The sequence below is a fragment of the Bufo gargarizans genome, chromosome 2 (genome assembly GCF_014858855.1).
Source record: "Bufo gargarizans isolate SCDJY-AF-19 chromosome 2, ASM1485885v1, whole genome shotgun sequence".
Taxonomy (NCBI): Eukaryota; Metazoa; Chordata; class Amphibia; order Anura; family Bufonidae; genus Bufo; species Bufo gargarizans.
Genome location: NC_058081.1, coordinates 701851978 through 701864653, shown reverse-complemented (window position 1 = coordinate 701864653; position 12676 = coordinate 701851978). Strand labels below are relative to the sequence as shown.

The 12676-nt window shown below is 46.1% G+C and overlaps 1 protein-coding gene across 4 annotated transcripts in view; it reads right to left on the bottom strand.

Annotated features, from left to right (window-relative positions):
* PLEKHM2 (pleckstrin homology and RUN domain containing M2) overlaps positions 1 to 12676 on the bottom strand; it is a 39048-nt gene that overhangs the window by 12402 nt on the left and 13970 nt on the right. For 2 of the 4 annotated variants that reach the window (XM_044282474.1, XM_044282475.1), the window contains 2 exons: positions 9055 to 9430; positions 7337 to 8014 (listed from right to left, as the gene is read on the bottom strand). In XM_044282474.1, coding sequence (XP_044138409.1) covers positions 7337 to 8014; positions 9055 to 9430 — 1054 coding nt within the window. The remainder of the gene's footprint in view (positions 1 to 7336; positions 8015 to 9054; positions 9431 to 12676) is intronic. The other 2 variants (XM_044282476.1, XM_044282477.1) reach the window with 1 other exon arrangement.

Below are 12676 nucleotides of genomic sequence, written 5' to 3'. Positions count from 1 at the left end.
GATGCACCCTGGGGAACGCGATTACTCCTTTTTCTCTCACCTCCATCAATCTTACCATCGACTAGATTATCTGTTTGTCCCTCCTCAACTATTACATCTCTGCCTAAAAATAGATATAGGCAATATGTTATTATCAGACCATGCACCGAGCTATAATCTACAGGGTACTCCTAAACCTACTTACAAGTGGAGATTAAATGGCACTCTCTTAGGAGCACAGAAAAATGCGAAACTAATAGAAGATGCTCTACAAGAATATTCTAGACCGAATGACTCCCCGGAAATACCAAGAGGTTTATTATGGGAGGCTCAAAACCAGTTATTATGGGTCACTTAATAGCACTAGGGGCGCATATTAATAAAATTAGACAACAATCCTGTTTAAATCTACAATTAGAAAGATCCCACAAACATCAAATAACCCCAGATGTGCTTGAAAAATTAACCCAGGCACGTACGGAATTGAAAAATCTACTGAACGCTCAAACGGCTAAATTGTTCCGGTCCACCCAATTAAAATATTACGCCCATGGAAATAAAGCTTCCAAATTATTAATGGAGCAGATCAAAAAGAGTAAAGCCAACTCATACATAGCAGCAATTCAAAACAATACGGCGCAGCTTCAGCATACCACGGAGCGTATTGCCCAACAATTCAGCGAGTACTATAGAGGTCTGTACAATCTAAGGACTCGGTCCTCTCACTCACGTAGAGACACTACTGACACCCGGCTCTCCTCTCTCTCACTCCCCTCTATCACAGATAAACAAGCTGCACTTTTAACTAAACCCTTCAACATGACTGAGCTAGAGAGGGGCCTAAAGGAACCCCCAGTAAACAAATCTACAGGTCCCGACGGGCTGCCAATCCCCTATTATAAGACATTTCGGTCTATACTGTTACCCAGTCTGCTGGAAGTATGTAATACGGCCCTGAAAGGCTCTCCACTCCCACCCCAAATGCTATCAGCTCACATAACTATAATACCAAAGGATGGAAAAGACCCGACGCAATGTGCGAGTTATCGGCCAATATCATTGTTGAATAATGACTTTAAACTTTTCGCCAAACTCCTTGCCAATAGATTGAAACCTTTCCTCCCATCCATAATTTCCCCCGAACAAGTAGGGTTCATCCCAGGAAGGGAAGGTAAAATGAATACCACCAGTCTCCTTCATTTAACCCAATTTGTGAAAAAAACAGCTACCCCCTTAGTCTTACTCGGCACTGATGCTGAGGAGGTCTTTGACCGGGTGGACTGGCTGTTTATGTCTAGAGCTCTTCACCGGTTTGGGATCCCACCATGCTTCATCAATGCCATTATGTCCATGTTTTCCCTCCCCTTATCTCCTCCCTTCAACATTGGTAATGGAACCAGGCAGGGCTGTCCTCTGTTCCCCCTCCTATTTGCATTAACGCTCGAGACAGTTCTGCAAGCCTTTAGGCAGGAGGAGAAGATAGAAGGGAAGGAAACACTCATCATCCACTGGCAGCCTTTGCTGACAATGTCCTTTTGTTCATTACTAATCCTGAAGAAGCGTTCCCGGCAGTTATGTCTATATTGGATTTCTTTGGACAGTTATCAAACTTCAAAATAAACCCCAACAAATCCCAGGTTTTGAACATCTCCCTCCCTTCATCAATAGCCAATAAACTCCAACAATCAACTCCATTTATATGGGCAACCCACTCAATCAAATTCCTAGGCGTCAATATAACCCTGGAAATATCCAACCTATACAAGGCCAACTATGTAGACCTTCCTAAACAGGTTGAGACTACCCTACAATCATGGGACATACCCTACGTCTCTTGGTTCGGGCGTAGAGCCTTACTAAAATCTGTTGTTCTATCTAAAGTACTATATGTGATGCATTACCCAACCCTGTCCCATTAATATTCTTTCAAAAATTAAGGAGGACTATCTCTTCCTTCCTATGGAAAAAACTTAGGTCCAGACTGGCCCATAAATTTCTGCGCCTCAAATGAAAGACTAGCCAGAAAAAGCTACATGCCCAACAACCCTCAGCTCTCTGCTGCTCAGCAAAAAACCTATTTCACTCATTAATAAGAACGTTTATAATACACTAAGCCATTGACATGTTTGCGGACTGAAGAAAGCACTTACATTTAACTCCATAACAATCCCACGAGTCACAGATGCTCTCCTAGACTCTCAACAAACCTTTAGGGACAACCTTCCCCCAACCGCCTTTAAAATGTGAATTCCATTGCTGGACATGTGCCCTCGGGGTTCATTGCCCAGCATACAAGATCTCTCTTCCGATCTGCGTCTGCGGGGGGGGGGGGGGGGGGTCTCTCTCCTTTCCACCTCCAGCATCTTATCCATTATATTAAAGTGTATCTGCAGTTTCATTTTTTTATTCCCTAATCGTATAGTACACCCTGCTGTATAAGTGCTTTTGTGCTTTAAAATTTTATCATTTTCAGTTTTACCTGCTAATAACTCCCACAAATGCATGCTACTTTCCTATTCAGCAGCTCTCATCTCCCAGCGTAGCCATGTGCAGTCCGTCTCCTCAGTATTATAACAAGAGACTTTCAGCTTCATTCACAGCAACCCGATTTCTATCATTGATATCTTCCCCTGTACTGAACAGATTTATGTCATTCTGGTATTGTCTGAAAGCTTGGAATGTCAGCTTTCAGAGATATAAGCAGCTAAAGTAGCCGCCCCCCCCCCCCCCCCCTGTCAGTCTGGAAGAGAATGAGGGACAGCTGGCTATTAAGAGGTTAAAAGAAATGCTTACTGGTTTAATGTAATTGCTGGGCTTGTCTCTGGTTAGCTGTATGTGAGGATACACAATGCTCTGGGTACTGTGGGAAGTTATCTGCGTTCTGATTGGTCCTGCTAGTTCATGTGAGCAGAGCAAGGGCTTATGGGAAGTGAGGGAAATACAGGATGGCCTCAAGGAAGGGCAAAGATCATCACAGGAAGAGCAGCAGAGGCCATCTTAGGAAGTTGCTGAAATAGAGGCACAGAGAAATGTGGTTGCTAAGGTCTGAATACAGACATCAGAAAGGTAAAATTAGCTGAAAAATGCAGCTTCATGAATATCTTCCCTTCAGCATCACATATGTTAGGAATTTCATTTTTCGCCTCTGCTAACCCGGAACATGCAATGTTAAAAAAAACTAGCAGCGCAACAAAAAGAACCTAGTAAAAAGATCTCGACTGTCTACTCCCTGCTTCTACCTAAGATTCAGTTGAATGAATTTTGGTTTATTCCAAAATGGGAAAGAGACTTGGGGATCAAATTATCAGATGACGAGAAGATAAAACTTTTGTCACCAAAAATTTCTAGATGTGCCAAATTGCAGGAAAACTACTATAAAAGGTGCTCAAAAGATGGCACTATATGCCCTCCAAAATCAATGCTCTATTTCCAAATAGTGACCCAACGTGTTGGAGGTGCGGAGGTGAGAGAGGCTCTTACATCCACATCTGGTGGCAGTGCCCCGGGATCAGAGGCTTTTGGACACAGGTGTGTAGCCAGCTGTCTTTAATATGCAAACTTTGCCTTCTAGGCCTCATGACGGAATTACAAGTCCCATAGGAGCAACAACATTTAATTCAAACGTTACTGGGTGCAGCTCTGATATTGGTGGCTGGTCAATGGAAACAGAGGGAGCCCCCGCATTGGAACATTGGGTAAATAGAGGGGATAAGTTGTACAGTTTTGAGCAGCTGGCCCACTGGAGCCATATGGAGCCCCTGGCTGAAATACAGAGGCCTTGACCCAGATGTTCAAAACACAGCATAACTAACAGACGTACTCAGGTATACTCCACAATCTATTATTGCTGACAGGACTAACACCCCCCACCCCCCATACACACCCTGTCCGTGAGTCCTCTAAGTTGACATATCTTGTTAAAAGGACAATAGTCTGTTCTTATGTACGTGTTCTGTATTTAATATGATATGAGGGGAAAGCTCCTCTCTTAATGATATGTCAATGAAAGGTCAATTTCTATACTTGTACCTATGCTTTGTCTTATAAAATAAAAAATTGTTATAACAAATATATTCAGATATCACCTGTACTAATATCAGAGCTTCCTGTAAATCCAGATACCCCCTGTACTAGTAGCAGAGCTCCCTGTATATCAAGATATCATCTGTACTACTAGCAGAGCTCCCTGTATATCCAGATACCACCCTGTACTAGTAGCAGAGCTCCCTGTATATCAAGATATCACCTGTACTACTAGCAGAGCTCCCTGTATATCCAGATACTCTCCTGTACTAGTAGCAGAGCTCCCTGTATATCCAGATACTCTCCTGTACTAGTAGCAGAGCTCCCTGTATATCCAGATATCACCTGTACTACTAGCAGAGCTCCCTGTATATCCAGATACTCTCCTGTACTACTAGCAGAGCTCCCTGTATATCCAGATACCACCCTGTACTACTAGCAGAGCTCCCTGTATATCCAGATACTCTCCTGTACTAGTAGCAGAGCTCCCTGTATATCCAGATACTCTCCTGTACTAGTAGCAGAGCTCCCTGTATATCCAGATACTCTCCTGTACTAGTAGCAGAGCTCCCTGTATATCCAGATACTCTCCTGTACTAGTAGCAGAGCTCCCTGTATATCCAGATACTCTCCTGTACTAGTAGCAGAGCTCCCTGTATATCCAGATACTCTCCTGTACTAGTAGCAGAGCTCCCTGTATATCCAGATATCACCTGTACTACTAGCAGAGCTCCCTGTATATCCAGATACTCTCCTGTACTAGTAGCAGAGCTCCCTGTATATCCAGATACTCTCCTGTACTAGTAGCAGAGCTCCCTGTATATCCAGATACTCTCCTGTACTAGTAGCAGAGCTCCCTGTATATCCAGATACTCTCCTGTACTAGTAGCAGAGCTCCCTGTATATCCAGATACTCTCCTGTACTAGTAGCAGAGCTCCCTGTATATCCAGATACTCTCCTGTACTAGTAGCAGAGCTCCCTGTATATCCAGATACTCTCCTGTACTAGTAGCAGAGCTCCCTGTATATCCAGATACTCTCCTGTACTAGTAGCAGAGCTCCCTGTATATCCAGATACCCCCCTGTACTAGTAGCAGAGCTCCCTGTATATCCAGATACTCTCCTGTACTAGTAGCAGAGCTCCCTGTATATCCAGATACTCTCCTGTACTAGTAGCAGAGCTCCCTGTATATCCAGATATCACCTGTACTACTAGCAGAGCTCCCTGTATATCCAGATACTCTCCTGTACTAGTAGCAGAGCTCCCTGTATATCCAGATACTCTCCTGTACTAGTAGCAGAGCTCCCTGTATATCCAGATACTCTCCTGTACTAGTAGCAGAGCTCCCTGTATATCCAGATACCACCCTGTACTAGTAGCAGAGCTCCCTGTATATCCAGATACTCTCCTGTACTAGTAGCAGAGCTCCCTGTATATCCAGATACTCTCCTGTACTAGTAGCAGAGCTCCCTGTATATCCAGATACTCTCCTGTACTAGTAGCAGAGCTCCCTGTATATCCAGATACTCTCCTGTACTAGTAGCAGAGCTCCCTGTATATCCAGATACTCTCCTGTACTACTAGCAGAGCTCCCTGTATATCAAGATATCACCTGTACTACTAGCAGAGCTCCCTGTATATCCAGATACTCTCCTGTACTAGTAGCAGAGCTCCCTGTATATCCAGATACTCTCCTGTACTAGTAGCAGAGCTCCCTGTATATCCAGATACTCTCCTGTACTAGTAGCAGAGCTCCCTGTATATCCAGATACTCTCCTGTACTAGTAGCAGAGCTCCCTGTATATCCAGATACTCTCCTGTACTAGTAGCAGAGCTCCCTGTATATCCAGATACTCTCCTGTACTAGTAGCAGAGCTCCCTGTATATCCAGATACTCTCCTGTACTAGTAGCAGAGCTCCCTGTATATCCAGATACTCTCCTGTACTAGTAGCAGAGCTCCCTGTATATCCAGATACTCTCCTGTACTAGTAGCAGAGCTCCCTGTATATCCAGATACTCTCCTGTACTAGTAGCAGAGCTCCCTGTATATCCAGATACTCTCCTGTACTAGTAGCAGAGCTCCCTGTATATCCAGATACTCTCCTGTACTAGTAGCAGAGCTCCCTGTATATCCAGATACTCTCCTGTACTAGTAGCAGAGCTCCCTGTATATCCAGATACTCTCCTGTACTAGTAGCAGAGCTCCCTGTATATCCAGATACTCTCCTGTACTAGTAGCAGAGCTCCCTGTATATCCAGATACTCTCCTGTACTAGTAGCAGAGCTCCCTGTATATCCAGATACCACCCTGTACTAGTAGCAGAGCTCCCTGTATATCCAGATACCACCCTGTACTAGTAGCAGAGCTCCCTGTATATCCAGATACTCTCCTGTACTAGTAGCAGAGCTCCCTGTATATCCAGATACTCTCCTGTACTAGTAGCAGAGCTCCCTGTATATCCAGATACCACCCTGTACTAGTAGCAGAGCTCCCTGTATATCCAGATACTCTCCTGTACTAGTAGCAGAGCTCCCTGTATATCCAGATACTCTCCTGTACTAGTAGCAGAGCTCCCTGTATATCCAGATACCACCCTGTACTAGTAGCAGAGCTCCCTGTATATCCAGATACTCTCCTGTACTAGTAGCAGAGCTCCCTGTATATCCAGATACCACCCTGTACTAGCAGCAGAGCTCCCTGTATATCCAGATACTCTCCTGTACTAGTAGCAGAGCTCCCTCTATATCCAGATACTCTCCTGTACTAGTAGCAGAGCTCCCTGTATATCCAGATACCACCCTGTACTAGTAGCAGAGCTCCCTGTATATCCAGATACCACCCTGTACTAGTAGCAGAGCTCCCTGTATATCCAGATACCCCCTGTACTAGTAGCAGAGCTTCTTGTATATCCAGATACCCCCCTGTACTAGTAGCAGAGCTCCCTGTATATCCAGATACCCCCCTGTACTACTAGCAGAGCTCCCTGTATATCCAGATACCCCCTGTACTACTAGCAGAGCTCCCTGTATATCCAGATACCCCCTGTAGTAGTAGCAGAGCTCCCTGTCCATCCACATATCCTCTGTACTAATATCATAGCTCTCTGTATATCCAGATACCCCCTGTAGTAGTAGCAGAGCTCCCTGTCCATCCACATATCCTCTGTACTAATATCATAGCTCTTTGTATGTCCAGATATCCCTTGTACTAATAAAATAGCTCAATGTACATGCTAACAAACCATCACCCCTGTACTATTAATGTATGGATGTGTAGGCTGCAATACTAGACATAACCATGGACAGGAGGGGTGCAGACATGAGCATTTTACCTGAACTCGCAGGGGTGCGGGGCTTCAGCAGGACTCCCTTGTCCTTCCTCTACTCCAGAGTCTTCTGCAATGCTCAGCACAGGACTACTATTCCCACCAGAGTCAGTGCTCAGGAGCGGCTTGCTGCTTTGATCTTCTATGATCTCTTTAATCTCTGTGTCTCCTTGTGTTCCTTCTTCTTCTCCAGCATCCTCAGGGCCACTAAGAACATGTGCTGGTTTGCTCTGGCTTGCAGGGTCATTGTTGCCACCACCTGCTGTAGGAGTGTTTGGACTCTCTGGGGTAAAGTAGTAGAAGTCCCTGGGGTCCTGTATTCCCTGGCTAATGTCTTGGCTCTGGACGCCACCGGGGGTCTCTCCCGGCGAGCAGGTCCGAAAGGAATGGTCTGTGGGTTCTGGGTGAGAGTCCCAACTGTGAGGTTCCAGTTGGCCGTTCAGCTTTTCAATGACTTCGCTCAGAGGCTGCCCCACTTGCTCCATGGAAGTGTCCTGCATCTTGGGCAATCGTAGAGCGGGCTCGGTCACCTCAACGGCATTCTCTTCTACGTCACCATTACAAACACGTGTGTTCTGTTCACTCTCCGGGTCATCAGGCTCTGAGGTGCTGAGGAGAGGCTGGGGGCCACCATCCTCTGAGTGAGCTTTCTTACGCTTTCCTCCTCTTTTCTTTCTTACTATCCTGAAAAAAAATAAAGGCCACTATTAAAGGCTGAACACAGCAATGGAGGAGACGAAACCCCCCCAGAAAACCCTAACAAAAGCCAATCACCCTGATGGGATGTGCCATCACAACGATCTGACCCACCGCCTCGTCCTCGGTGCTCTGGGTTCATGCCTCACCCCCTCCAGCTCGCTCTATATAGCAGGGATCAGCAACCTTCGGCACTCCAGCTGCTGTGAAACTACAACTCCCATCATGCAAACATGCTTGGTTGTTCTTCTAGCTCCCACAGAGGTGAAGGAAACATTCTGGGAGTTGTAGTTTCTGAACAGGTGGAGGCTGCTGATCCCTGCTATATAGTCTGTAATAAAGTGAACTGCTGCCTAGAACAGGACTTGGGTCAGGCTGAAGAAGAGAATGACAACCTCCTATTAATCTCTATTCAAGAAAGCATGGCTGCAGTTGTCAGACACCAGAGGGGTGCGTTTGATTTCACCTGGCATGATGCTGTGGGGTGCCATAAATTGCCAACAGACATTACATTGCCAGCACACAGAATGAAAGAGATTATCTGGCGTCTATGGGCAGGTGCCATTGAAACACGTCGAAGGGATTGTCCCATCTGGCACATTTATGATCTATCCTATTGATTGCCATAAACGTCAGAGGGAATCAAGTCCCAGAGGTTGGACCTGTACCTAGAAAGGGGCCCTTAAGTGAATGGAGAGCACACCATGGGCTGCTAGCGCACGGCTATTTTCAGAAGTCCCATAGTAGCTCAGCCACCCCATCATTCACCACTATAGAGTTCCTCTAAAGCCTCATTCCGCAGGACCATCTAAGACTGATGTCATCACCACACTAACGCTGTATGGTGACATCATCAGAGTCTGTTGACCGCTCAGTCCACTGGCTGCTTGTACCGGTAATTAGAGGAGCAGCAGGGGACCGATGGAAGGGGGTCCCCAGCAGACAATATGTTTGGGAGGCGTGGAGACATCTGGTTCGTATCTGGAGGTCTTGCTGCTCTCATATAACGTTCCTCCTCCATCACTCACCTGATCACCTCCAGCTCGGAGTTGTTTTCCGTGTACGTAGTGAAGTTTGCTCCAGTCTTCTGGGATGCACCGTGCACCGGGGTCGATTCAGAGGTGGAGAGGCCATCAGTCACGTCTTGGTGAATGGCCCGAGGGAGTCGATTGTAACACAGGGCGGTTTCTGAGGACACAACTTCAAGCTCTGAGTCTTGTGTGATGGGGTCACTGGTGTCGGGTGTGTCGGCCGCCGTACCTGGCCCTGGGGTGACATCAGAAGGTGACAGATCTTGTGTAAACGGGTTGTATCGGTGCACTGAACTCTTCCCTTGCGCTTTGTGGCCATTGAGCACAAATGGTGCAGAGCTGGGGAAGCTGCTGCCATCATGGAAGTCTCCGTCTGTGAGGGACACGCAGGTGACAGAGGAGCAGGGAGGTCATAAAGAATTGTTATTCACAAATTTATAGGAGGGGGGAGGGGGGGGGGTTATTCTACACAAAACCAGGAGGTATCGGAGATTTCCAGAAAAGGAAATATATTCGCCCGATCCTCCCAGTACACAGAAGATACAGGAAGTAGGATGCAGTAAGGTGTCCACCGTGCAGCAAGCTATTCTCTGCAGTTATCAGCCATGTCACTCTCTATAAAAGCTACACTGGCAGTAAGTTAGAAGTCCATGCAAAAATTCCAATAATCCAGAACCTTCCCGCTCGCAAACTGCTGGATTATTGCAAATCCCCAATAATTGGATTTTTGTGTTTGCACATCATCGCCTCTATTCCCTGCATTGGGAGGGTCAGCATGGCAGCCAGGATTGTGCGCACCCAGTGGCAACATTCTGCTAATCCAGCAAGGGACTATTTTTAGCTCATGCCAAATTAAAGGGGTTGGCCCATCTCATACTCGGATATGCTCCCAATGTCTATTAGTTGGACCTATCCTTAGGACGCAGCCCGCAAAGGAAAGGAGAGCGGACCACCGTGCATACGTGGCAGCCCTGCATTCATTTCTATGGGACTGATGAAAATAGCCAAAGCTCTGGCTATCTCAGTCAGCCCCATAGAAGTCAGTGGAGTAGTGGCCATGCTTACGCTTCCCATTCGTCTCTAATGAACTTCCAAAAATAGCTGAGCGCGCTGCTGGAAGGCAGCCGCGCATGCACAGTCTGCTTCACTTTGGGGGCTTTGTTCTAGAGATAGGGGCAGGCCCCAGAGGTGGCACCTACCAGACATTGCGATTTGCCCCCAGTGTATGAGATGGGCCAACCCCATTAAAGGGATTTGCTGAATTAAAACAATTTGAGAGTAAGCATAAGCAAATGCTGTACCCCCCACAATCGTCACTTATAGACCGGTGACAACCACTTGAGCATGTTGTCACTGCCCCGCCCCCTAGCATCTTGTCAGCATTTCACTGCGTTTTAGAGACTTTATCTACAAAATGTTAATTCAGAACAGGATGAAACTGAATGTTAATAGGAAAGCTGAGAGGACAAAGGCATCCACTGAACAGACATGCAGGAGTATACGGGGGTATACACAGGTGCAGAACATCCCATTAGCTGCAAAGCACAGAACTGATTGGTTAGTGACATCTCAAATCATAAGTAGCATCAACACAGAAGAGAAGCACCCCCTGCTGTCAGGATGCAGTACTGAACCCACACCATCATGGCGATTGCTATACCAGGGATCTCCAGATGTTGTGCGACTACAACTCCCAGCATCCTTTCTCATCCTGTATGAATTCGGTCTCTAAGCTCTTTGTATTTGTAATTTTTCCATCCAACACAACATGTGTCCACAGGCGCCCCCGTATGACAGATGAGGACCTAAGGCAACATCTGGTGGGTTGTTGTCTTTATCACCAAGAGCCGATGCCTGTGAAGCTGGTTTTTACTCTTCTGTGTGGGGACAGATAGCCAGCTCCTGGTTTTTCAATAAGGCTTTATTGTGCCGCACCGCGCTGTATGTACTGGAGGGTAAGTCCAGCAATAACCCGGGGAGAACATATATTCTCACTGCAGGAGCCGAATACTCCTCTAGTATTTACGGAAGGAGAAAAATCACAGCAAAGCGACAAGAAGCAATGAAGTGGGAGTGTAAAAAATGACATACCGAAATCACCTGGCTCCTGTGCACGTGTTACATATAGAAACCACGAAGGACACAGAACACTTGTGCACGTATCACATATAGAAACCACGTGGGACGCAGGGCTCCTGTGCACATATCACATATAGAAACCACGTGGGACGCAGGGCTTCTGTGCACATATCACATATAGAAATCACGTGAGACGCAGGGCTTCTGTGGACATATCACATATGGAAACCAATGCGAAATGCAGGGCTCCTGTTAACATATCTCATATAGAAACCATGTGGGACACACAACGCGTGACCACGTATCACATATAGAAGCCACATAGGATGCAGGGCTCCTGTGCACATATCATATAGAAATCACACAGTACACAGAACGCCTGTGCATATATCACATATACAAACCATGTGGGACCCAGGGATCCTGTGAACATATCGCATATAGAAACCACATGGAATGCTGAGTTCCTGTGCACATATCACATATAGAAATACATGTGGGAAACAGGGCTCCTGTGAACATATCTCATATAAAACGTGTGTCCACATATCACATATAGAATCCACATAGGACGCAGGGCTCCTGTGCACATACCTCATATAGAAACCATGCAAAACACAGGTCACATGTGCACATATCTCACAGAATTCACATGCAAACATGTCAAAGAATGCACCCAGGATACAGCCTTGTGAGCACATTTTTACCAATATTTTATTATTAGGAGAGTTAATTCTAGGGAGCAAGAATCTGGAGAATATTAATTGCGGTCTCCTCCTCTGATCCAAGTGGTGTACTGGAGCCCTGTGTCCCCTATGGTTTGTATATGTGTTGTACATACAGGAGCCCTGCATCACACCTGGTTTCCATGTGTGATCTGGTACTTCCTCACTTCATTACGTTCTGCACTGTTGTGTCTTTTCTTCTGCAATGAACACTAGAGAAGCAACTTTCTGCAGCGAGACGTTCTACTACCTGGATTATTCCGGGACTGACCCTCCAATACATACAGTGTGGTGCAATTCACCGTAGTGGACTTGTAGTTCCCATAACGATACGCAGAAATAATTTTAATATTTTAGTTCCTCTCTTTTGTCTGTGGACTCTGAGTCACACAGAATCGAGCACCAGACCCATCTACAGGGATTATCATCGATTTTGGAACTAGGTGCGTTAGTATAAAAAAAATCAGCAGCACAAAGACGTGACAGAGATTAGTGATGACATCAGTAAGAGAAAGGATGGTACAAAAGAAGAGAAGACAACACAAGGAGAAAGAGGAGGAGAGAAGAAAACATGACGTGAAGGAGGTGAAGAGAAGACAACACAATGTGAAGGAGGATAGGAAAATGTCAGTAGGAGGTGAAGAGAAGACAACGTGTGGAGGAGGAAAAGATAAGCCAAAACGAGGTGGAGGAAGAGCAGGAGACGAGGAGAACGTTAGGTGGAAGATCAGAAAATGAAGAGAATGTGAGGGGGAAAAGCAGGAGGTGAAGAGAACACGGGGAGGAAAAGCAGGAGGTGAAGAGAACACGAGGAG